The sequence below is a fragment of the Galeopterus variegatus genome, unplaced genomic scaffold, assembly GCF_000696425.1.
Source record: "Galeopterus variegatus unplaced genomic scaffold, G_variegatus-3.0.2 Scaffold33, whole genome shotgun sequence".
NCBI lineage: Eukaryota > Metazoa > Chordata > Mammalia > Dermoptera > Cynocephalidae > Galeopterus > Galeopterus variegatus.
In genome coordinates, this window is record NW_007726144.1 from 856,353 (window position 1) to 879,577 (window position 23,225).

A 23,225-nucleotide genomic window follows, 5' to 3' on the forward strand; every position below is an offset into this window, starting at 1 on the left:
GCCCCTTTTTTTTTTTTTTTTTTTTTTTTTAGTGGCTGGCTGGTACAGGGATTCAAACTCTTGACCTTGGTAGTATCAGCACTATGCTCTAACTGAGTGAGCCAACTGGCCAGCCCCAGGGACCCCTCTTTCCTGATGGGGCCTCTGAGGAACATATAGGCTCATATCTATCTGAACTTCTGGGCTGGTGATTTCCAAGCTTTAGGTTAGTGTAGCTCTTCTCTTCCTGGGTCCAGGTGGATCCCACTCACCTGTACTCGTTCACTGGGAGACTTACACAGTGCCCCCATTCTCCTTCCTGGAATATGGGGTTTCACAATTACAATTTTAGCCTAAAAGTATGGCTCACGGGCTGGATTGCTGCAGTGAAAGAGAGGAAGTTTGTCCACAGCACTCTGCTTCCTTACCAGTCTGCCAACAGGGCCTGTGAGAAGGTGGCTGTCACCTAGGTTCTGGTCTTCTGCCTCCATTCTCTCCTTCCTCAGGGATACTATAGGCATTTGGGGCAGGACCTTTCTTTGTTGTGCAGGACTGTGCAGGGCAGAGGGGTTGGATCTTACATAACCATAGTATAATTATCAAAAAAGTAAGATTGCTACAATACTATTAACTGTAGACTTTATTCATATTTCACAAGTTTTTCCACTAATGTTTGTTTTCTCCTCCAGGATCCCACATTATATTTGATTGTTATGTCTCCTTAGTTTCCCCCAGTCTGTCAGTTCCTCAGTTTTTTCTCTCTTTCATGACCTTGACACTTTTGGCGACTGGCCGGTATGAGGATGTGAACCTATGACCTTGGTGTATAGAGCTGCATTCTAACCAGCTGAGCTAACCAGCCAGCCCATGACCTTGAGACTTTTGAAAAGTACTGGTCAGTTATTTTGTAGAGTCCCTCACTTAGGGTTTGTCTGGTGTCGACTCATTAGAATGAGATTAATATTTTAAAGCACCACTCTGATGATGCCACTTTGCTCATCAAAGAGCCTTCAATGGCTCCGCATCTCTTACTGGACAAAGTCCCCATCCTTAACCTCATCTTTTAGACTATATTAAGGAATTTGGACTTGATCAGAAGATAAAGGAAAACCGTCAGAGGAATTTTAGTTTTGTTTTTTTTTTTTTTTTTTTTAAAAGATGACCGGTAAGGGGATCTTAACCCTTGACTTGGTGTTGTCAGCACCACGCTCAGCCAGTGAGCGAACCGGCCATCCCTATATGGGATCCGAACCCGGGGCCTTGGTGTTATCAGCACCGCACTCTCCCGAGTGAGCCACGGGCCGGCCCAAGGAATTTTAGTTTTGGCCATGATGAACATGAGATGGTTTTTGAAAGATTGCCTTGGTTGCAGATAGAGAAAAGGGATTGAGTTAGAGGCAGAGACCAGTAAGGAGGTTGTTATAATAGTCAAGGACAGAGATGCTGGCTTAGACTAGGGTTATATGGTGGAGGGAGGTGGAAGGATTTGCTTGCTGTTTAGGAGATAAAATTGATAGGACTGGGAAGCTAATAACTTCTGGGGCTGAGAGAGGGAAGACTCATAGCCAACTCTGAGCTTTCTGACTTGAGCAGATGGCGGTTTATTTACCCAGTTAGGGAACACTAGAGGAAGAGAAGCAGGTTTTGAGGAGCAGATGGGGCTGCTGAGTGGGCAGTTGGATATATGGGTCTGGATCTCAGGGTGGTCAGGTCTGGACTGAATCTGCAGATTTGGAAGATGCTGGCAAGTGGACAGTGATAGAAGGTGAGGGAGGGAGACCGGATTGAGAAGAACAGAAATCAAACCTTGCAGTATAGCCAGGTGGTGTGTCCCACGTGGTGACAGTGCATGGCTGTCTGCTCCCTCTCTCCTGCAATGCCTGTAACAGCATAACCTGCTGTGGACTGGTAATGGAAATTGTTCAGAGTGCACAGAGCAATATTCCTTCTTCCATGCCTTTCTTCCCTTCACTTAGCAAGAGTGATAGGGAGGTGACTTTACACGAAGCCACACCTATTTCAGACTCCAGTTATTCTTGGTCTTCTCCATCACTGGAGAAGGGTATATGCCCCTAACTCCTCATAGCTCGTTTCTCCCTCCCGTAGGCACAGGAGGAAGCTCGACGGAATAGACTAATGAGAGACATGGCTCAGCTACGACTTCAGGTAGGACGCAGAGCCCAAGTGCTCCTTCTGCTCTTGATCTGGCTTTTGCTTAAACCCCACTGGCAGATCTCCCCCACAGCTACAGTCCCCTGCTATACCACTGCGTCCCTCGGCTTCTCTCAGATCACCCTCCCGGTTACTCACTCTTCCCTGAGCTATATATCTCCTTCTGCCTTCACTTCTGTCTCTTTCTCCTTTCTTTCTCTTTACTTTAATCCTTATTTCTGTCTACTTTTACCCCAAGGCCATTGGTAGAAAGAGACCCCTGTTGGCAACAGGAGGAGCCCCTAAGAGCCACCTTGAGCGCCACTCTTCCCCCAGCTCAGGCCGCAGGGGCCCCATGCAGCTCCACCACTCTGCCTTCTCTCCCCAGCTTGAGGTGTCTCAGCTAGAGGGCAGCCTGCAGCAGCCCAAGGCCCAGTCAGCTATGTCTCCCTACCTTGTTCCTGACACCCAGGCCCTCTGCCAACACCTTCCTGTCATCCGCCAGCTGGCCACCAGTGGCCGCTTCATTGTCATCATCCCAAGGACAGGTAAGCATATTGGAAAAGTAGGGGGACAGATAAAGTATGGCTAAAAGAGACTCTGGTCTTGAGATTGAGACACCCTTATTTGGGGCTCACTTTACAGTGACCTTGGTAAAGTCCTGGCACCTCTGTGAACCCCACTTTTTATGTGGAATGGGCATAGCAATCCCTGTTAAGCCCTGTTGCACAGGGAGAAACAGATGAGAAAATCTAAGTGGAAGCTCTTGGTAAACTGCTGCGTACACTGCTGGTAGAAGGTCAGGTTTTCAAAGAAATTCAGGAGCCCTGTAGGGAGTCACAATCAATTATCTTCTTGCAGTGTGTACTAGAGTGAGCTCAGATATTCCTACACAGCCCTGTGTCACAGTCTGAGCTTATCTGTTTTGTCCTTCCACATCCCCACCTTGCCCACCAGTGATCGATGGCTTGGATCTGCTGAAGAAGGAACACCCAGGAGCCCGGGATGGGATCCGGTACCTGGAAGCAGAGTTTAAAAAAGGAAATAGGTGAGTGCAGGCCTGGTTGGCCGGGTGCTGAGCCCTGGGTCCATCTTCTGGATAGCTCATGCACATGAGTTCCTTGCTCCCTATGGGTGAGACAAACACCTTAGTCCCTGCTCATACTTGGCTTACTGCCTGGGGAGGGACACCAAGGAGATAAATTTTTTAAAATTTATTTTGTGGTGGCTGGACAGTAAGGGCATCAGAACCCTTGACCTTGGTGTTATACACTGCGCTGTAACCAACTGAGCTAACTGGACCAAGGAGATGATTAGAGGTCAAGGTCCTAGGTCCTGAAATAGAGGGTGACCAGAGGAGCCAGGAGCCCTGTGGGGAACACTGAGCTGCTGTCCTTTTGTATCTGGGTCAAACATGTGATCAGGACCCACTGGGGAGAAGGGAGCTAAGGGAGCAGGAACACCCCACACACACTCCCCTAATTCCAGGCTGTGAGCTCCTTTGCAGGAAGAATTCCTCCTGCTTTAGGGTTGGGGCAAGTGATCAGGTTTCCCAGGGTGGAAGTGCCTTCATCACGGCTGTCCAGGAGCTTCCTAGCTCCCCCCTGAGCAGAGGCAGTGATGCGACTAGCCAGTCAGGCATGAGCAGATGGCAGCAGGTGCAGTGCTCAGCCCAGTACAGGCCTGCCCTTCTGGCCTTTGGGGCTGGAGGAAGACTATGCAATGGATGCAGGGAATAGGAAGAACACTGCCCCTCTCCCTGCTAGCTGGCCTGCCCCTCCTCTGCATCTGCCCCTGCCTGGCCAGGAAGCTGCACAAAGCCTGCTTGTTTAGATCTTGTCTCCAGAAGCCCTGACTTGAAAAGCATCTGCTGCTTCTCCCCTCCCAGCTCTTACCCTGAGAGGAACCAAAGAATCGATGTTATCAGGAGGAATAGTGAGCTGGCCCCAGCAGCCAGGAAGCCACTTCAAAATGGCTCCAAACAGAGCTGTGATGGGAGAGACATGCCCCCCACCCCCTCCTGCAAAACTGGGCCCCCAGAGCCACAATGGCCTGCTTTGTGTAAGGTGCCCTCCCTATCCTACACCCTCCACTTCCACCCTCACTTCTCCTTTGCAGGTACATTCGCTGCCAGAAAGAGGTGGGAAAGAGCTTTGAGCGGCATAAGCTGAAGAGGCAGGATGCAGATGCCTGGTAAAATGCCAGCTCTCACCCCGGGAAACTCAGTCAGGCTGCCTGCTTTGCTCCTCCCTGAGAGCTCCCTGTTCAGCCTGCCAGGGACCTCCTGCAGGTCTCACCTTGAAGTATGGAGTTGCTTCGGCTCTTGAGCCCTTTCCTCTACAGATAGGATCAGCCCCTTCTGGCCCTGAAATGCTTGGGCTTAGTGTTCTCACTCAGCACACCTTTGCCTACTCCCTGTAGAACATCCAGGGACAGCTTCCAGGTCCCGCTGCTGCTGGCTGCTTGGTTTTTCTTGCCCTCTCCAGAGAGAGCCCTCCCATACCCCAGCATCCCATGTGCACTGGAGATCCTGGTGCTCAGGCTGTGCTAATGCTGGGTCTTGGCCCATCTCTTTCCCCTCCCCTCCAGGACTCTCTACAAGATCCTGGACAGCTGCAAACAGCTGACTCTAGCCCAGGGAGCAGGTGAGGAGGACCCAAGCGGCATGGTGACCATCATCACAGGCCTTCCACTCGACAACCCCAGCACACTTTCAGGCCCCATGCAGGTGGGTCATGGGTGAGGTGGGGAGACAGTGTGAAATAGGAAAGAGGTACCAGAGAGACTCCATCCTCAGACCCTCCATACAGCCATCCTTTGCCTCTTCCATCACCCCTTCTCCAGCCCTCCAACAACTTCTTCCACAGTTTAGGAAGGTTAGGCCTTCCCCTGTCTTTTCTCCACCCATTCCACAGGCAGCCCTGCAGGCCGCTATCCATGCCAGCGTGGACATCAAGAATGTTCTGGACTTCTACAAGCAGTGGAAGGAGATTGGTTGAGACTGACCCTCAGGCCCTGCAGTGGGGCTGACTCCAGATCTCTTCTGCCCTCCCTGGCAGCCAAGACCACCACCTGTAGTCACCCCACCACATGTAGACTCACGCACACAGGAAGGAAGCCCAGCTGTGCAGAGGCTGCAGGGAGGGCCCAGGAACCGTCTGGGAGGGTGGGGTCCCCCTGTTGCCAAGATGATGTCAGGAAAGTGAGGAAAGTGCTTGGAGCAGGAGAGGCCTATGGGCTCCTAGTCAGCCTTCCTGTCTCAGTCCCCCCTGCTGTCCCCAGGGGCAGGTGGCAGGCATAGGTGTCTGCATTTCATTGGAGTGATTCTTGGACCTCTGAGGGGAAGGAACAGCAGAAGAGGCCCTTTTCCTCACCCAGGATGTGGGGTGGTTAGGGCCAGGAGTTTGGACCTTCCAGGCCCTGGGGGAAGAGTTGGGTGATACCAGGTGTCTGGGTGGTTCTCTGCAGACCCTTCCCTTCCTCAGGGACCACCTATCCCCCTTTCATCTCCCTTGGTGGGGGCTGGGCAGCTCTGGAGCCAGCCATGGGGCCTCTTACAGAAGTGGGGCCTGGAGTGGCCTGCGCTGAGTAGTAGGGTCAGGGTTTGTACTCTCCTGCACAGGGGCTGTGCACCCAGTTGCCCCACTTCTGCTTTCTGTCTCCCTCTGTCTAGCTTCCAGAGCAGGGAGCAGGCCCCACCTAGGGCTGCAGACAGTCTGGCCTGCACACCAGTGCAGGTTCCTGTGCCCATCAGCCCCACAGTTGCTGTGCTTTGTGCTCTTGGCTGCTGTGCTGGGAACAGTGGGATGCCAGTAAGAGAAGTGGGGGCGGGTTCAGTCTGAGGCCACCACCCCCCTGACTATCTAGGGAGATTGAAAGATAAGGAGCTGGCATTCAGTGGGCAGCACGAGGGAGAGGCCGCTTGAAGCTGCTCATTCAGGGGCCTTCTGTCCTGGTGGGCTTCCTCTTTTGCTCTTCCCCAGGACTAAAGATGTGGTGGGGCGGAGCGTGGGGCTGGCTTTTGGAGTGTCAAGGTGAATATGTGGGAGCAGAGATCATGAATAGTTCAGGGCAGTGAGTGGCGTACCAAGAGCAGGGCTGTGTGGGGAGGCTTTGGCCAGGATTGCCTCAGCCCCTACGCCTCAGGCTGGAAGTATGGCACAGGCTGGGGGGCCGGGGGTGCAGGATCTCGGTTCTGCCTCCCACCCTACCCCAGTGCTAGCCTAGCTTCCCAAGCTGTTCTTAGAGGACAGCCGGCTTCTTGCCTCCTTTCTCTGAGACAGCAAGTCTGGGAAAACCTGGAGGAAATGGGGTCAACCCCCCATCCCCAGCTCCTGGCAGAGACTAAGACTAAAGCATCACTTAATAAAGATCCCCCAAGCCCACTCTTGTCTCCTGGTGCCTGTCTGTACAGAAGTTTTTTGGATGTGGGACATTGGAGATGACATTTTGGAAAGCCTGCTTTGATGTGGACGGGACAGAATGAGAAGCAGGCAATTTGAGTAAAAGCCCTGAAATGGTTTTGTGATAGACATTGTCAAGTTCATTGACCCTGTGAGCCGAGGCAGTGCCTTCACAAGAGTGATATGTGAAAACAATGTTTTGTCCTTAACAGTGCTGCTTGGGGGATCTTCCTCAAGGGAGTGGAGGTGGGTGACCCTTGAAACCAGCCTCTTGAATCCTCAATGCCTGTTCTGCAAGGATTAGACCTTCAAATTGTGTTTTTGGGGGTGAATAAGCTTGGCAAATCCCTCATGGATGAACCAATACTTAACAAAGGCAGTTTACTCTGAATGCTGTCCTGCACCAGATGCTAAGAGCAAAGCGTGGCGAGAGATGATGGTTTCTGAAATGTCAAAATCGTGATTTGGATTCCTTTGCCCCAGCCTAAGGCAGAACGACCTCAACTCCTGGGAGAACCTGGAACCAGGATTCACCAGTCTGAGGGGGTCGGAATCCACAACTCCATGGCCACATCCTGGCTTGGGCCCCTAGCCTGTTCTAGCCAATCTGAGCATAGTGAGGTTGGGTTAGACTGGAGGGGCTGGCTGCGTGCAGGAGGCCGAGTGAGCTGCCTGCTAATGGGGCTGGGCCACCCCGTGCTGCTCCCTGGAGGCCGGACAAGGCTGGGATTGTTCCCTGGCTCCCCTTTGTCTCATAACTCCCCGCCCTGGTCTGGCCTGCCTTCCCAGCCGCTCTCCCTCCATCAGCCTGGCTGGCTGGCAGGAGCCTGGGACTCCACCCGTGGAGCCCTGGTCCTGCCGACCCACCAGCTTAGGAGCACCTGCCAAGCTCTGGGTAAGGATGCTCACCTTCTGGGGAAATACGTAAGGGGCCTGCTCCAGCCCCACATTTCTGTGGCAGCTGCACACACCCCCACTCTACTCCAGAGATCTCCAAACCCTAAGGGTAGGGACCCGGAGGGAAGGTAGACCCCAGCATCTTCTCACCTCTCCCTTGTCTGCTCCTGGGAGGGGCAAGGGATACCCCGGGAGGCCTTCATCCATCTTAAAGTTCAGCTGGGGTGCAGAGACTAGGGACCAGCTGGCCCCTACGTCCAGCAGGGTCCCCAGCACCCAGCTCAGGGGCAGAGGGACCCCAAGCTGTTAAATTGACAGGAGCAGAAACCTGGAGAAGCAACTGGTGATGCAAGGTCCAGTGTGTATGGCAGACACGGATGGGTGCAGCCAGCGGCAGGAAAAGGGGCAGGACAAGCTGCAGAGTTGCTGGAAACTTGGCCTGGGAAGGGAGCCACTCCTCCTGGGGTGGCTCCACCCACCTTGCTGGCCCAGCCCCTCCACTTGTGCCAGGGAATGTGCTGGGAGAGGCAGCTGAGAGGCGGGCAGGGCAGCAGAGTCGCAGCCAAGCTGCGGCCACCCGGAGACAGCGCACAGGTCTGGGGCTGAGGGGCATTGGGTTCAGGAGGGGCAGGGACCCCAAATGCCTCCCGGGGGCACAAGTGTAGTCCTCAGAGAAGAGCCAGGCATCTGCTTAATTCCTTGCCCCACCAGCTGGTATCCTGCTTCTCCAGGAATTTTCCCCAAGGGCCAAAAGTTTTCTGTGTTCAGCTCAGGCACTGTGAGCCAAAATGCTTTCTGGTGGGGTGGGATGAGGGTGAGGATGCTTGGACTCTCTCTGCTGGCCTCCAGGAGTCAGGGCTGTCCCTGAGACAAAGATTGGGGGCTGGGGGGGCTGGATCCAGGGGCTGGGGTTACTAACTGAAGCAGCCTCCTAGCTGCAGAGGACTCTCCACTCCAGGCTGGGCTGAGTCCTTCTCGATGGAGGGAATGAATGGCCTCAGGCTAAAATGGGTAGGGGTTGGGGCTATGTGATACTGTGACTGGAGAAGCTGGGCCAGCCTCCCCTGGCCTGAAGGAAGCTTGGTGGCCAGCTACCACCCACGCGCATGCGTGTACGCACGCAGCCCGTCCTGGGGCACAGTGACCAGGTCCAGCCTAAACCTGGGTGAAAAGGGGCCTGTGGGTGGGGGCAGACACCTGATCCCCACTCCACCCCACTCTGTCTCTAGGTCAACGTGGAGGTGCTGGGCCACCATGCTCAGTCTCAAGTTGCCCCAACTGCTTCGAGTCCACCAGGTCCCCCGGGTGAGGGGCTTGACCCACCAACCCTCTCCCCAGAGGACTGAGAGGTTCTTTTAGCTATTGGGCAAGTCCCCCCTGCAGGCTAACTCTTATCCCTCCCATTCCAGTGTGAGACTCTTCCACTGTTCTCTGAGGAACAAGCATACGAACCCCTCCCTTAGAGCCCAGAAGGCCCTTCCATCCAGAGTCCCTTCCCCAAAGTGCCCTGTCTGTGCACCACCACCCTACCAACCCCATTGTCTTGTCTTTTTACTCTGGCTCTCTGTTTCTCATCTCTCTGTGGGTATTGGGAACTGTGGTAAGATGGGGGTCAGATTTAGTTTGGCTTTGGGTCCATTGTGATATCCAGCCCATCTTCTTCAACCCTGCCTCCAGAGATCCCTCATGAGGGAAAGGGTCCAGGCACGTGAGTCCCCTCCTCTGTCCCTCCCACCACTACCCCAGGTGTTCTGGGAAGACGGCATCATGTCTGGCTACCGTCGCCCCACCAGCTCGGCCTTGGACTGTGTCCTCAGCTCCTTCCAGATGACCAACGAGACGGTCAACATCTGGACTCACTTCCTGCCCACCTGGTGAGGGGAAGCTCTGCCCCAGGCCGCAGCCTTGAGTTCAGAGGGGTTGCCCAGGCGGGCAGGGACCGTCCGTTCGGCCCCGCGGGCTGCAGCGGCAGTTGCGGGGGTGCGCCGCGGCCTGAGCACATGCCCGCCGCAGGTATTTCGTGTGGCGCCTCCTAGCGCTAGCAGAGGGCCCGGGCTTCCGCGCGGAGCCGTACCACTGGCCGCTGCTTGTCTTCCTGCTGCCCGCCTGCCTCTACCCTTTCGCGTCGTGCTGTGCGCACACCTTCAGCTCCATGTCGCCCCGTGCGCGTCACATCTGCTACTTCCTGGACTATGGCGCCCTGAGCCTCTACAGCCTGGGTAAGCTGGGCTGGCGGCGACAGCGCTGGGCAGGGGTGACCCAGGGTAAGGGCGGGGGCGGTGGTAGGGCGAGGGAGGGTGGAGCGCGTTCCTCTGGCCTCAGCTCCAGCGCCCGCACCTCACTGCAGGCTGCGCCTTCCCCTATGCCGCCTACTCCATGCCGGCCTCCTGGCTGCAGGGCCGCCTACACCAGCTCTTTGTGCCCGCCGCCGCATTCAATTCCTTCCTGTGCACCGGCCTCTCCTGTTACTCACGGTAGGTTCTCAGGCCCCGCCAATGGGGAAGGGGAAGGCGGAGGGGCAAGAGAGGACACGCGTCACTGCTCTTGAACAATATTAGTAACAACAGAACCATTTATTGAAGACTTACTCTGTCTGACCATGTATGCTAGCATGTACCCACGCTGTCTCCTTTAATTCTCACAGCCACCTAAGAGGGAGGTGTCTTTGTCCCCGTTTTACAGATGTGGTCATTTACAGAGGGGGTTATGTCCCCTAAGGGCTTTCTTTGCTGATTTCATCTTGGTCCAAGGTCCCCTTGCCCTTCTCTGAGCCCTACCCCAGCACAGAAATGGTGACCAGCCTTTCCCTCCTGCCTCCCAGGTTCCCCGAGCTAGAAAGCCCTGGGTTCAGTAAGATCCTGCGCACAACAGCCTTCGCTTATCCTTTCCTGTTTGACAACCTACCGCTCTTCTACCGGGTAAGGGTGCCCGGGGCCCCTGCCCAGGCTCCTGCTTTTCTGTCCTGGCCCTCAGGTGCCCACTTCTAGCCCTGCCCTCCAATCCCTACTCTACAGGACCAGCACCCAGCCCACTGGGCTCACTCTGTCCACAGAAACCCCTTGTTTCCACTCCCGAAACCCCTCCCCACCAGCCCTGCTTTTCCTTTGCCAGCTTGGACTGTGCTGGGGTAGGGGCCACAACTGTGGGCAGGAGGCACTGAGCACCAGCCATGGCTACCACCTTTTCTGTGCACTGCTCACTGGCTTCCTGTTCGCTTCCCACCTTCCTGAGCGGCTGGCACCAGGACGCTTTGACTACATCGGTGAGAGCTGGCCCAGGAAGGGGCAAGGGGATAGTTTCCCAGAGCACAGAGAGTAAACTGGGTAAATAGGGTATCACAGCCTGAGGATGGAAGCAAATTATAGGAAGGACTTCCTTGTCTTCCTATCAGGGTCCGGGCCCGTTCTCTACCCCCACTCAGATAACAGCAAAACTAGTAGCATGTATGCATATCAGCTTATTCACTCTTTCCAATAACTTGGGGAGTCAGGATTTTTTATTCCCAATTTATGGGGGAGTAATAGGCCCAGAGGATGGGGTGACTTGCCCTGGGTCACAGGGTGAGTCAGGGCAGCACTGGGAATGGGTATGTGCCCTGACCTGCCCATCCTCCCCACAGGCCACAGCCACCAACTATTCCACATCTGTGCAGTGTTGGGCACCCACTTCCAGCTGGAGGCAGTGCTGGCTGACATGGGATCGCGCCGAGCCTGGCTGGCCACACAGGAACCACCCCTGGGCCTGGCAGGCACGGTGGCCACACTGGGCCTGGCAGTGGCTGGGAACCTGCTCATCATTGCCACCTTCACTGCCTCCCTGCTTCGGGCCCCTGGTACATGCCCCCTGCTGCAGGGTGACCCACCGGAAGGGAGTACCCAGGCCAAACAACAATGAAGCCCCGTCCCTGACCCTACCCTGGAGTGAGGCAGAGGCCAGGCCCTAGGGCTGGAGAGGAGCCCAGACCTGGGTCTGATAAGGTGGGGGCACATCTGAGCCTGGAACCATGAGTGACTGAGAAGAGAGGGTAGAGAAGAGAGTGCAGAGGAAGGGTGGTTGGGGGGACTGGCAGAGAGTGAGAAGGACCGTGAGGGGGCTCTTAATGGGAGTGGGGTAAGTGCTGAGGGTCTGAGAGGACAGATATGTGTGTGTCCAGGCTGCAGCTGCCCACATGCCCTGTCAAAGTCTGGGGTGGGGAGGTGTCGGAACCCTTTCATCTGGCCCCATTTCTGGTGCTCCTGAAAGTCTCTGCTCAGCCCAGGGAAGAACTAACACAACTAACCTAGGCCTACCCTGAATGCCTGTTAACCAGGCCAGGAGGCCACACACTTGCCCCCATATCTGCAAACCAGGCAGCACTGTTTGCCAGCAGCTATTTGCCTGTAGAGATGAATCTGTCTGTCCTGGTCACATCTGTGTATGCAAGGTGTCCAGGCCTTTGGGGGCTGGGTCTATCTGGGTGTGTCATGGATGGTACAGTGGATGAGATGGGGTAGAGGGGATGTTGGGCTAGAGGAGGAAACCCTAGTTAGACTTTAGAAAGCCAGCTTCAATGCTTTTTAGAACAAGGCAGGCACAAATAAACACTAGACTTTGGGAAGCACTTTCTGGGACTGAAGAAGGTAATACCCCCCTCCCACACTCTACAGACTGGACAAACTCATAGACCCACCAATTCCTCTTGAGTTTATTTTGGAGCAGCTGGAGTGATGGGGACCCCACACTCACAGGGCAGGGAGGTCAGGGTGAGAGGAGGGGAAGGGGTCCTGGAGAGGAGCCAGAGCTGTGGTTGCCAGCCGGGCCAGCGGGAAGATGCCCTAGATGGTGCCGTAGAAGCGCCGATAGGCCTCCTGGAAGCCGATGTGGTCAGCCAGCTCATCACAGTCTGGGTTGAGCTCACACACCTCCCTCTTGGGCTCCAGGGGATCTGGGTAGGGGGCTGGGGCTCTGAGAAGCCCAACACAATGGCGTCAGCCCCCATTCAAAATGCCCACCTCCTCTTCCCACTGCACATGAGTTCCCACCTGTACACTCTCCACCCCCACACCCCACACAGCAGCCCATAGAGGGCATTCCCTGCTGCGACCCATCCCCAGCTCATCGTGGACATGGCAGGGCCCTGGCCCAGCACCTCCTTTTCTCTGACCTCAGCCAGTAATCCAGGTAGCGTCTGGGTCTCTTCACCACCTCACTGCCCTCCCGCTTGGACACGAAAGCTGTGGAGCAGAGGGGCAGGCATCAGGTGGCTCTGGGTTTGGGAGAATAGGGTGGGAAGCACGCTGGCCTTGCTGACAGCCAGACAGAAGGTGGCAGGAGTAGAGGAAGGGACTGAGGGCACCAGGGTGAGAGGCATAGGGCTGGGAGCCCTCTACCCAGCCCAGCCTCATATACCTGCATCTTTGCCAGACTTTGCACCACGGGGCTTCGCATCTGCAAAGGAAAGGGAGCCTAGGTCACTCCTGCTCATCCCTAGGGCCCTTGTCCTCCTTCCCCTGCCTCTCTGGCAGCTTGTTCTTTCCTCCTTTCTCACCACAGGGACAGCTGGGGCAAATGGATACCCTGCAGGAGGGTGGTTAGACTGCAGAAGGGACTGCCAGTGGAAGGGGTGAAGGGAGGTGGGGCCATGGTGCTTCCCCCTTGCAGCCCCCACTGGAGTGTGGCCTGGGTGAAGGTCGGGGCACTCACCTGCCTGGCCAGTGAGGCAGAGTATGGCCAGGGCCAGCAGGGTGAGGAGTGTGATGGTCCTCATGGTGTGTCTGTCAGCGGCTGCCTTCGTTAGGGCTGCAGCTTTGGACTCAGCTGGTCTGCCCATTTCAGCCTCCAGCACTGTTTATACCCTCTGGGCTGGGCCACGAAGGCGAGGGGTTGTGCCTGACCAGGGTGCAGGCAGGTCATCGGGGAACCTGCCAGGGCTATTTAGGGGTCATCCACCCCAGCCTTGTAGGCCAAACCCCAAAGGATGTTGTGGTTAGGAAACAGTTCCTGCTGCCTGGGCAGAGGCCCCTGGAAGTGATGGAGGAGGGTGGGCCACAATCTGAGACTGCCGGGCTCTCGACATTGTTCCGGACCCTTCCCCATGGAGTTGCCCCAGGTCCCCCAACCCCTACACACTCTTCCTCAGCGACCCCCAGCCTCAGTTTGAGCACTGGCTGGGCTCCCCCTAGAGAGGAAAGGGAGCTTAGAGATCTAAAATAGGTTCAAGCAGAACTGGGATCCAGCTCTCTCATAGCCTGTGATTTCCACCATCGGCCCCATGGGCAGGAGCCAAAACCCAGGGAGGGAGTGCCTGGCAATGTCCTCATTCATCCTAAAGGCTAAAGGCAGGCTGGGGTGTGGGCAGCTCAACTCTGCTCAAGCCCTATTCATCAGGACAGTAGAAATGGTCAGGGCAGCACAGGACCAAGAGCCAGAAGCCAACAGTGGGCAAGCATGAGAAAAGAACAGCCTCTCCATCTTCCGGGCAGGCCAGGTGGTACGAGTCCAAGGTATGCAGGGACACAGGACAGGGAGGTGGGGCACTGCAGTGGGGACCCCCTTCCCTGGACTTCTAGCAGGTAGGAGGTAGGACCTGCAAGGAACAGGGAGATGGAGTGCACCTCTGGGCTCCCGACCCTCCAATTCTCCTCCTACCCTTGCAGCCTCCCCAGTGTTAACAACCTTGGGGAGGGACCTGCCCTCCCGAAACCCTCCCATAAGTGATAGGAAGGCTTGTCCTCTCTGGCACAGAACATCCCAACCTGAAAAACTCCATCCCACACCTGAGAGCCACCACTGCCTCAGGTCAGCCTGGAGAGGGGAGAGAGGGGGTCCTGACACCTTCCTCCATGTCTGACTTGTGTCCTCACTCACCCACCCAACCACGAGGGCTTCAGACTGTCTGCCCAACTTGACAAATAAACAAAGCACTCAGCGGGGTGGGCTGGACCAGGTGGCAGGGGGAGGAGAGCATCTGGATGCTTGAATGCTGCAGCTCCACGGTGGAGGTGTGGGCAGAGAGAGAGATGGAGCCTGGGTGCGGTTCATGGGGAGGAAAGTAGTGAGCAGGGGCCACTCTGACGTCTTCCTATCTGTCCCCAGTGCTCCTCAGACAGACCCAACCAAGCCGCTCTCCAAGGGAAAATGGTTTTGCCCCCCACCGGACCCATCATCCTCCCTGTTCTGGTCCGGGAAACACCCATCCTGCCTTTGGCTGGCTCTGACAAGGGAAGAGTGAGGCGGGAGAAGCAAGGGAACAAAGCTATTCCGGAGGGCCCACCTTGCTCTATGCACCCCCACCATGCCCAGACATCACACGAAGCCCACCACAGACGCTTTCTCAGAATTAACCCAAACAGCAAAGAGAAGGGTAGGTTGGGTTAGACAGAGTGACACCCCCTTGGCAGCTTGTCCTGGCCTAAGGGAACCAGGAGTCCCAATTTCTGTGACAAAGGGGTCTGCTGCCCTCTTCACATTATGGTCAAATATACCCCCACCTAACTCCCCCGCCCCCACCGCCAAGCCTGGAGACTCTCAGAGGACACGACTGAGGCCTAGACTGGAGCCAGAACTTGGGAGCCCAGGAGCAGGTCTTGGCCCAAGAATGACCCAGGCAGAGGAAGCATCCTCACAGATTACAGTGTAGTGGAGGAAGTTTATTTATGGATGTGGGGAGAACATGGTGAGGGCCCTTGGCTGGCCAGCAAGGGGGCAATCAGTGGAGATTAAAAACAGATTCCCCAAGCCAGGTTCTAGAGAGGGCTCAGAAACAGCAGGCGGGGGGATTGGGTGGTGTTGGCCTGAGCCTAGAGAGAAAACACGGTACCTGATTCCCAGAGTGGGAGCTGGCCACGAATCCTCCAGTTAGAAGAAAACAGGGAGGAATCTGAAGGTAGTGTATGTGGTGACCAACCCCAAGGGAGCCCCAAAGACACAGTGGCGGGGCAGTGGGGCTTGATCTGGCCTGGTTCTCCAGCGACTTCCATCACTGCTTAGGGACTGGGCACCATTTCAGCTGTTCTCAGGGGCAGCTCACCCAGGCCCAGCATGCTGGACCATGGGCCCTCCACCTCAACTGCCCTCTGCTTCTGGTCCTGGCCACTTCCTCTTCATTCAGGCTCCCTCAGCACAGCCATCAGCTCCCTCTGTTCTCTGTGTAGAGCCTACAATCAATGCAAGAGAACACACAAATTGGGGTATGAGAAAACCCAAGTCTTTTCCCTTTGCAGTCCCTGAGTCCAGGCCTGGGTTTCCCTTAGGACAATATGGATAGGGTCCGTGGCTCATGTTACTGGCTGAGCAGGGCATGGTAGGACGCAGGCACATTAGGAAGTCCCCACCATAGGTGCTGTTGCCACCTAGGCTGGGCCTACACAGAACACAGCCCATCTTCAACAAGGGTGCCTACTGTGGCCTCCAATCCTCCGACCTCACCAGGGCTTTCTAACAAAGAAAATTTCCTGAATTAAGTGAACTTTCAGTTGGGCTACAGACATGGAAATTGTGGTGAAAAATAGCTCTTTGAAGCTCCTACACAAGGCTCAGCGCTGAACCCTCAATCCAGTTGCCCCACTTCAAACAAAGTTGAGATTTGTGGCTGGAATGGATGAGGTGTGGCTATAAGATGAGAGCATTTTGTTTCCCCTCTTAAAACCCAAGCACTGAAGTCAGAGCTGGCAGGGCCCTGAGGATCGTCATTTGGCCAATTTGGAAGCCAGGGCCTAGAGAGGGGAGTGACCCAGGTATCCTGGTGGATTGGCAATGCCGGAATGGCATCTTGCTTGACTCAGCAGGGTGGCCTTGAGAGGGCCCGAGACACAGCTCTGAGCTGTAGAACCTAACCCCACAAGATGGCACCAGGCTGAGGCCCTCGGTCACTACCACCTTTGTGCCTGCTACTGAGAACCCCAGGACCAGTCTATGACATGGGGAGACTGGAGGGGGTTGGAACAAGAGGGAACAGAGTAGGCTGCTAGCCTAGGACATCTGAATGATGAATGGAGAGAACCCAACAGTAGTGCCACCACTCGAGCACTACTAGAAACCTCTTGGAACTATATTTCGAGCCAATAAGAAAATCCACCTCATCCTCTGTAGCCACTTCTGCTAACCTGTGTCATCCAGGCTGATCACCTCTTCCCTCTTATTTACTCAACTTGGCCCCAAGTGACTTTAGGCCACTTTCAAAAATTAAGTTTAGGGCCGGCCCGTGGCTCACTCGGGAGAGTGTGGTGCTGATAACACCAAGGCCACGGGTTCAGATCCCATATAGGGATGGCCAGTTAGCTCACTGGCTGAGCGTGGTGATGACAACACCAAGTCAAGGGTTAAGATCCCCTTACCAGTCATCTTTTAGAAAAAAAAAAAATTAAGTTTACCCTCTGCTGTGGATTGTATGTCCCCACTGTGACAATGTTAAGAGGGTGGGAAATCCTATTGTGGTAGTTGAACAGTGGGGCCTCGAAGAGGTGATTGGATTGTGAGGACTACCCTCATGAATTGATTGATCCTTTCATGGAATAACGGGAGTAGCGAGTGGTTCTGGTGGCTTTAAGAGAAGAGTAAGGACCGGCCCGTGGCTCACTTGGGAGTGTGGTGCTGATAACACCAAGTCAAGGGTTAAGATCCCCTTACCGCCATCTTTTAAAAAGAAAAGAAAAAATAAAATAAATAAGAGGAGAGTAAATGAGGAGGTTATTCTTGCTTGCTTCCACTATCCGCCATGTGAAACCCTGAGTCACTGTAGAGTTACCAACAAGAAAAGGCCCACACCAGATGTGTTCCCTGGACTTTGCACTTCCCAACCTCTGAAACTGTAATCAATAAATATTATTTCTTTATAAATTACCCATTTTCAGGTATTTCTGTTATAAGCAACAGAAACGGACTAATACACCATCAAAGGACACGTATTTGTTGCATGGAGGATAGGTTTTAGATATGTTAAAGGCTCTAGAAGTCATTCTAATGTACACATTTTTTTTTTTTTTTCAAAAGATGACCGGTAAGGGGATCTTAACCCTTGACTTGGTGTTGTCAGCACCACGCTCAACCAGTGAGCGAACCAGCCATCCCTATGTGGGATCCGAACCCAGGGCCTTGGTGTTATCAGCACCGCACTCTACCGAGTGAGCCACGGGCCGGCCCCTAATGTACACATTTTAAAGATATTGGGCAATGGTCATATGGAGTATCAAAACGACTACTGGATACAGAGGGTTTAACTCTGACCCTGACATGAGGAACTGTTACCTTGGGCCTGTTTCTTCATCTGCTGCAGTTGGGGAACACAGGCCTGTGGCTGGACTTCAACAAGAGCAGGCTGGTCCCAGAGTGAGGAGAGGATTTGGGGGACCCTTTCTGGGGAGGCCAGCGAAGAGACTACTGCATACATCCAAGGATAGGTAAGAAGTGGCTACTATAGTGAGCAGACTCTCCTACTCCCTATGGGAATCCCTCATGTTGGAATAGAGGAAGCCACCAATTTGGGGATCTCGGAAGGCCTATTAGAGAAGGAAGTAAAGCGAGCAGGGTCAGGATACTTACCTGCCAGGCCTGCTGTTGGGCCTGGACCTGCAGCTGAAGCTTCTCTACCTGCCTGCGTCCGGCCAGGACAGCATCAGCCAGCTGCCGGTTTTCAGCCTCCTGTTTCTGCACACGGTGCTGCAGGGTGTCCCGTTGCTGTAGGAAGTAGGGTGCCATGGCCCTGCAAAGGTCTTCCTCTGGGATCCCACTAGGGCGCCTAGAAGGCCACATGGGGCATAGGGGACAGGGAAGGGGAGGACATGTGGGGAGAAGGTTCTACTTCTAGGACCAATGAGTGATGTTCCCAAGTTGGGGTGGCTTCCAAGGCTTCTCCTGTGGTCCCTCTCACCTCCCAACACCTGGTCCTGATGGGAACGCTCACCCTTATCTCTCATCTTCAATGCTTAGGGGTCCACCTCCCCTTCTCACTCAACTCCTACCTTAGCCTTCCCAACCATGCCCCACATTCTTCTTCTCTCTTCCACATACACTCCCCATCTCTAACACTCCAGGGCTAGAGGTGACTTTTCAGCCCATGCCTCTGTCCTTGTGACCATGTGCCCTGTTGCTGCATCCCCCATCAGATTGTGAGCTGGAAAGACTGGGAGGGCAGCAGGATGAGCCTTCCCAAATGAGGTGGCTCCTGAGAAAGGGTCCAGACCCTGGAAGGCCAATGTTAAGTGTTGGCTGATGTGGGAAGATAATGAAAGACAGGTTGAAGAGACAAGATTATGCTGGGGGTGGGAGTCGCTGTAGATTCTTTTAAAAATTATTTTTCAGTTGTAAAACAATTCTCTTAAGTACTAAGGTCACAAAGCATAAAAAAATTAGAAAGTAAAAAAAAGGCATCTACTCCCTCAGACCTAGGAGCCTACTGGAGGGGAGGGTTGCCGGAGGCAGGAGCGCAGGCCACTGCTCTCCACTCCCTGCCCCAGGCCCCACTTCTCCATCCTGCATGAGACACCAGGCAGCCAGGCTGCCCATGGAAATGTCAGCTCCAGGACAGCAGGTACTTTGTCTGCCTTGTTCATTGCTGACTCTGGCATCTAAAACAGTATTGAGCAGATAGCAGATGCTCCCTAAATACTTGCTGAATGAACAAATGAAGAAAAACCAGATTCCTGGCCAGCCTAACCTACACATGATTCCAAACCTCACTATTCTGTCTCCTCCCACACCCCTACCCTTCCCTTTCTCCCACAGGCCCAACAGGCCCTGAAATGAACTCCCCGAGGAAGGCTTTCTCAGTGTGGCCTCAAACCACTTCCCTCCCAAAACCGCTGGGCAACATGCACTTGCCTGGGGGCTCTCCTCCGCACCAGGGAACTCTGCATTTCAACTATTTTGGGTTATACTTGTTCCTGTCAAAGCATCCTTTCTCAGAGGCCATGAGCCCAGAGTCTAAGAATATGGGTTAGTCTTAAAGCCTCCTAAAAGATGCTGAAATGCTGCCTCTTTCTGCCCTGTCCTTCTTACCTCCCTGTCCCCATTCTCACCAGGCTGGTTCCTTGCGGTCTTTGCCTTCTTCCACAATTTTATCCAAGGTATTCAAGACAGCTTCTAGGTTCCCCTCCTCTTTGATTTCGGAGATTTCTTCCTGAAGAGAAAGGAGGGAAGAGCTGTAATGGTACTAGACAAGCCCATCATGGAAATATGCTAAATTGCTAACAGCACTTAGTAAGATTTGGGACAATTTCTGTTCTGTATCTTTACATTTTCCCAAACATTCCAACTTTCCCACAACAGGTGACTTTTATAATTAAGTAGTAAAAAATAAAATGGGAAGCACTGAAAGAGAACTTTCAGCTGGCCCCTCTCTCTGCCCGCCATCTCTGGATACTGCAGCCCTCACTGTTATCCCCACTCCCACAGCACCCCCTTGGCTGAGCCACACATTTCGATGCTTAACAGGACCATTCTGGAGTGTAACCCAGGAAGTTAACTCTCTAGAGACATCACAGTTACTGAAAGACACGAGTTGAATCATGTCCTTTTTTGTACTCCCACTAGTACTCAGTTCCACTGAATTAAAACCATTTATTAAATGCCTCCTCTGTGCCAGGCATCATACCAGGAGCTGTAGGCACAAAGATGAGAAAGACCCCCATCCTGCCCTCGCTGAGCTTCCACAATCTACTGGGGCAGACAATATACAAACACATAATTACAATACAGAACAATGAGAGAAGGGGCATTTAAGATAGCGACGGCATTTGGAGGGGAGGAATGACTGATGCTACAGCCTTCTGGGCATGAAGGACATCTAGGGGCTGAGGAGACCAAGGGATGAAGGGTGGGGACCTTGCCCTCAGGGGACTGACAGCCTGGAGACAACCCAAGCCAACGGTACCGGCTGGACTTCTTGCCACTCACCCAAATGGATGTCTGCAACTGAGTTATAAACTTGTCATAGATTCGCTGCGTCATCTCCGGCTGCAGCTGGTAGAAGCGCTTGTAACAGTCAGTAAATCTCTGATAGCTGGCAGGAAGGAGAGAAGGCAGAGGTGGGGAGGTTCAAGCACACAGCCAGTTGTCAGTCTGCCTGGGCACCTCTGCTTCTCATTGCAGGACTCTAAGCTTTGTCCACTTCATGGCCCCGGTTAAAGGAGGTGGATGCAAATCTTTCATCTGCAGCTCGAGTCACTGAGGATGACTCAACCCCACCAGTGCCCCATCACTCTCCCCACTTCTTCCCAGCAGAGCCATGGTTGAATTCAGGCGTTTACCCCTTAAAGATGGGTCATGATCAGTCCAGCCATGGTTCTTAAAATCACCAGGAGGGTAAAAAAAAAAAAAAAAAAAAATCACCAGGACAGTGCTCTGTTAAAACACAGATCACTGCTCTGCCCCTCCCCCCAAGTTTCTAACAAGCTCCCAGGTGAGGCTGATGCTGCAGGTCTGGGGACCATACTTTGAGAAGCTCTGGTCATTCCAGTCCCCTTGCAGGGGATGGGGAAATCTTTCGTCTGGGAAAGACTGCCTTTCTCCTAAAAAGAGCCACATAGGAAGCAACTGATGCCCTTTCTGCAGGACATTACTGTATCCAAGTGATGTCTCCAGCTATTGGCAGCTAGGGGGCCCTGGCCTGAGGACTTAAACCAACCTGTAGCCACCCAACCTTGGGGCTTCTTGTTACATGAGGTAATGGATTTCTCTTACTGTTCAAGCCTGATTTTAAATCAGGTCTCTGTCTCTGTCACGAGCAGCTAAGAGATCCTCACTGATATATCCTTTGTAGCCAGAAGGATCAAAAGATACCCATTATGTTCCCAATGGCTCATTCCTCTAGGATGAAGAAACTCAAACAAGAGAAATGAACTGTCTTGGCTGTTACCTCTCCCTCCCCCTTGTTTTCTTGCCTGTCTCTCTGTCCACTTTCTCAGGCCCTTCCCCTTTGAAAAATATTCACTGAGTGCCTGTTACATGCTGGTTGCCCACCAAGTACTGGATATTCAGGGGTGAATGATACTGATATAGCCTACCTGGAACTTCCAGTAGAGAGGGAGACATGACAGCAAACACAACTCACATGAATATAGTGATCACCACTGCAGAAAGTGGTTTGAAGAAAAAGGGTCACAGTTATGGGGCTGAGAGAGTGTATCATAAGGATCATCTTTAAGTTGGGGGGCACAGTTCTCTATGATGAAGCAATGTTCAAGGGACCTGCCAGAAGTGTCTGAGCTAAGGAAGAGTCCTTGAACACACAAGAGCTCACATTTATGCTATACCACGGGTCAGGTTGTTACTTGGCTGTGTGTATCAGACTGGTGGGCCACTGGATAAACAGGGCATTAGGTAACGGGAACCCAATGCCTAGCCCCATCCCCAGCTAGGGACTCATTGCTAGGTCCTCCCTTTCTCTTGGCTCTCTTTGCCTTCCCACCCAACCCCCACCCCTACACAACATCGTCTCTGGAAACAGGTGAAGAGTAAGAGCAGTGGTGTGCTAGAGCAAGCTCATAGCAGCTTACAAGAGACGACTGCTAGGGCTGGCCAGTTAGCTTAATTGGTTAGAGAGTGGTAACACCAAGGTCAAGGGCTCAGATCCCTGTAGCAGCCAGCCACAAAAAAAAAATTTTTTAAGTCAGTTGCACCCCCCCACAACATGGCACACTTCCAGCACCAAGGAGCATGCCAAAATCATCACCTCCATGAGGGTGGCCCACCACAGCCACCACAGTAACCATGGCTCCCACAAAAGTGGCTAGATGTCACAACCACCACGCAGATGGTCCACCAGCCACTGGAGTGCATTTACACAAAGAGAATCACCATCAGAGTCCAAAGAAAAGAAGAGGGTATCCTCTCCACAAAGCCTATTCCAGAGTGACAGAAGAAGCATCTGCTCTATGATAATACTGGGGGACCTGAACACACCTCTCAGCATTGGACAGATCATCTAGGCAACAAATCAACAGAGTAACCATTACTCTTTCAGAGGGAGAGAAGAAATCTAGGATTATCAGAGGGGGGAGGGGGAGGGATAGGGGGATAGGGAGAGACTGGACAAGGGGCATAAAGAATAAGTACGATTTGTAACAATATATATGCTCGTAATATTGATTTGATCAACATATGTCAACATTGAACCCCCGAAATTTGTATAATCAATTATGACTCAATAAAAATTAAAAAAAAAAAAAAAAAGAAAGAAAAAGTCAATTGCTAAATTCTCAGGAACTCTGTGAGCTAGTTGTACACGGCCATTATTAAAAGATAAATTATATAAACTCACAATAAACTGTATTAAAAAGCAAAAGTACGGGCCGGCCCCGTGGCTCACTCGGGAGAGTGCGGTGCTGACAACACCAAGGCCACGGGTTCAGATCCTATATAGGGATGGCCGGTTAGCTCACTGGGTGAGCGTGGTGCTGACAACACCAAGTCAAGGGTTAAGATCCCCTTACCGGTCATCTTTTAAAAAAAAAAAAGCGAAAGTACTAAGTACTCCAAACATATCACTTCCTAATCATTCTACCACATTTTACTCTCTCTTAAGGCTACTTATATCTATTGTCTCTGTCTGGTGGAAATACTATATAAAGGTGTACTGCTGCCCACCTCTTCTCAACTACATATTTAGTAACACCATGTTGGTGGCTTAGAAATATTTAAAACTGGGAAATCAGGGCTGGCCCGTGGCTCACTCGGTAGAGTGCGGTGCTGATAACACCAAGGCCACGGGTTCGGATCCCGTATACAGATGGCCGGTTCGCTCACTGGCTGAGCGTGGTGCTGACAACACCAAGCCAAGGGTTGAGATCCCCTTACCGGTCATCTTTAAAAAAAAAAAAA

At 53.4% G+C, this 23,225-nt stretch overlaps 4 protein-coding genes across 5 annotated transcripts in view; 2 read left to right on the plus strand and 2 right to left on the minus strand.

The window, feature by feature from the left end:
• SMG5 (SMG5 nonsense mediated mRNA decay factor) overlaps window positions 1-6,515 on the plus strand; it is a 28,510-nt gene extending 21,995 nt beyond the window's left edge. Inside the window, exons 17-22 of the mRNA XM_008570613.1 lie at window positions 2,086-2,145; window positions 2,519-2,678; window positions 3,088-3,178; window positions 4,249-4,323; window positions 4,720-4,858; window positions 5,046-6,515. Coding sequence (XP_008568835.1) covers window positions 2,086-2,145; window positions 2,519-2,678; window positions 3,088-3,178; window positions 4,249-4,323; window positions 4,720-4,858; window positions 5,046-5,129 — 609 coding nt within the window. The 3' untranslated portion in view covers window positions 5,130-6,515. The remainder of the gene's footprint in view (window positions 1-2,085; window positions 2,146-2,518; window positions 2,679-3,087; window positions 3,179-4,248; window positions 4,324-4,719; window positions 4,859-5,045) is intronic.
• Window positions 6,516-7,263: 748 nt separating this feature from the next.
• PAQR6 (progestin and adipoQ receptor family member VI) lies at window positions 7,264-12,030 on the plus strand. Its single transcript, XM_008570655.1, has 8 exons — window positions 7,264-7,428; window positions 8,660-8,735; window positions 9,177-9,304; window positions 9,444-9,649; window positions 9,778-9,904; window positions 10,252-10,348; window positions 10,542-10,692; window positions 11,050-12,030. Exons 2-8 carry the CDS (start codon window positions 8,685-8,687, stop codon window positions 11,322-11,324), a joined length of 1,035 nt encoding a protein of 344 aa, XP_008568877.1. The 5' UTR covers window positions 7,264-7,428; window positions 8,660-8,684; the 3' UTR covers window positions 11,325-12,030.
• A 68-nt stretch (window positions 12,031-12,098) lies between these two features.
• BGLAP (bone gamma-carboxyglutamate (gla) protein) lies at window positions 12,099-13,443 on the minus strand. Its single transcript, XM_008570642.1, is given in 5 exon segments — window positions 12,099-12,255; window positions 12,257-12,374; window positions 12,574-12,643; window positions 12,819-12,857; window positions 13,113-13,443. Coding segments are annotated over 5 exon segments (495 nt in total). The 5' UTR covers window positions 13,240-13,443; the 3' UTR covers window positions 12,099-12,114.
• Window positions 13,444-15,037: 1,594 nt separating this feature from the next.
• The window catches only part of PMF1 (polyamine-modulated factor 1), a 24,073-nt gene continuing 15,885 nt past the window's right edge, over window positions 15,038-23,225 (minus strand). Inside the window, exons 2-5 of one of the 2 annotated variants that reach the window (XM_008570624.1) lie at window positions 20,301-20,406; window positions 19,424-19,524; window positions 17,949-18,144; window positions 15,038-15,565 (exon numbers count right to left, since the gene is read on the minus strand). In XM_008570624.1, the coding sequence (XP_008568846.1) occupies window positions 15,512-15,565; window positions 17,949-18,144; window positions 19,424-19,524; window positions 20,301-20,406 (457 nt within the window). In that variant the 3' untranslated portion in view covers window positions 15,038-15,511. Of the gene's footprint in view, window positions 15,566-17,948; window positions 18,145-19,423; window positions 19,525-20,300; window positions 20,407-22,693; window positions 22,709-23,225 lie in introns of both variants that reach the window. The other variant, XM_008570629.1, reaches the window with a different exon arrangement.

What these genes read in the sequence shown, in the direction of transcription:
- PAQR6 (XM_008570655.1), top strand. Translation starts at nt 8,685, where the DNA reads ATGCTCAGTCTCAAGTTGCCCCAACTGCTTCGAGTCCACCAGGTCCCC. An exon ending in CCTGAGCCTCTACAGCCTGG is followed by an intron (nt 9,650 to 9,777) that starts GTAAGCTGGGCT and finishes ACCTCACTGCAG; the next exon opens with GCTGCGCCTTCCCCTATGCC. An exon ending in ACCTACCGCTCTTCTACCGG is followed by an intron (nt 10,349 to 10,541) that starts GTAAGGGTGCCC and finishes TTCCTTTGCCAG; the next exon opens with CTTGGACTGTGCTGGGGTAG.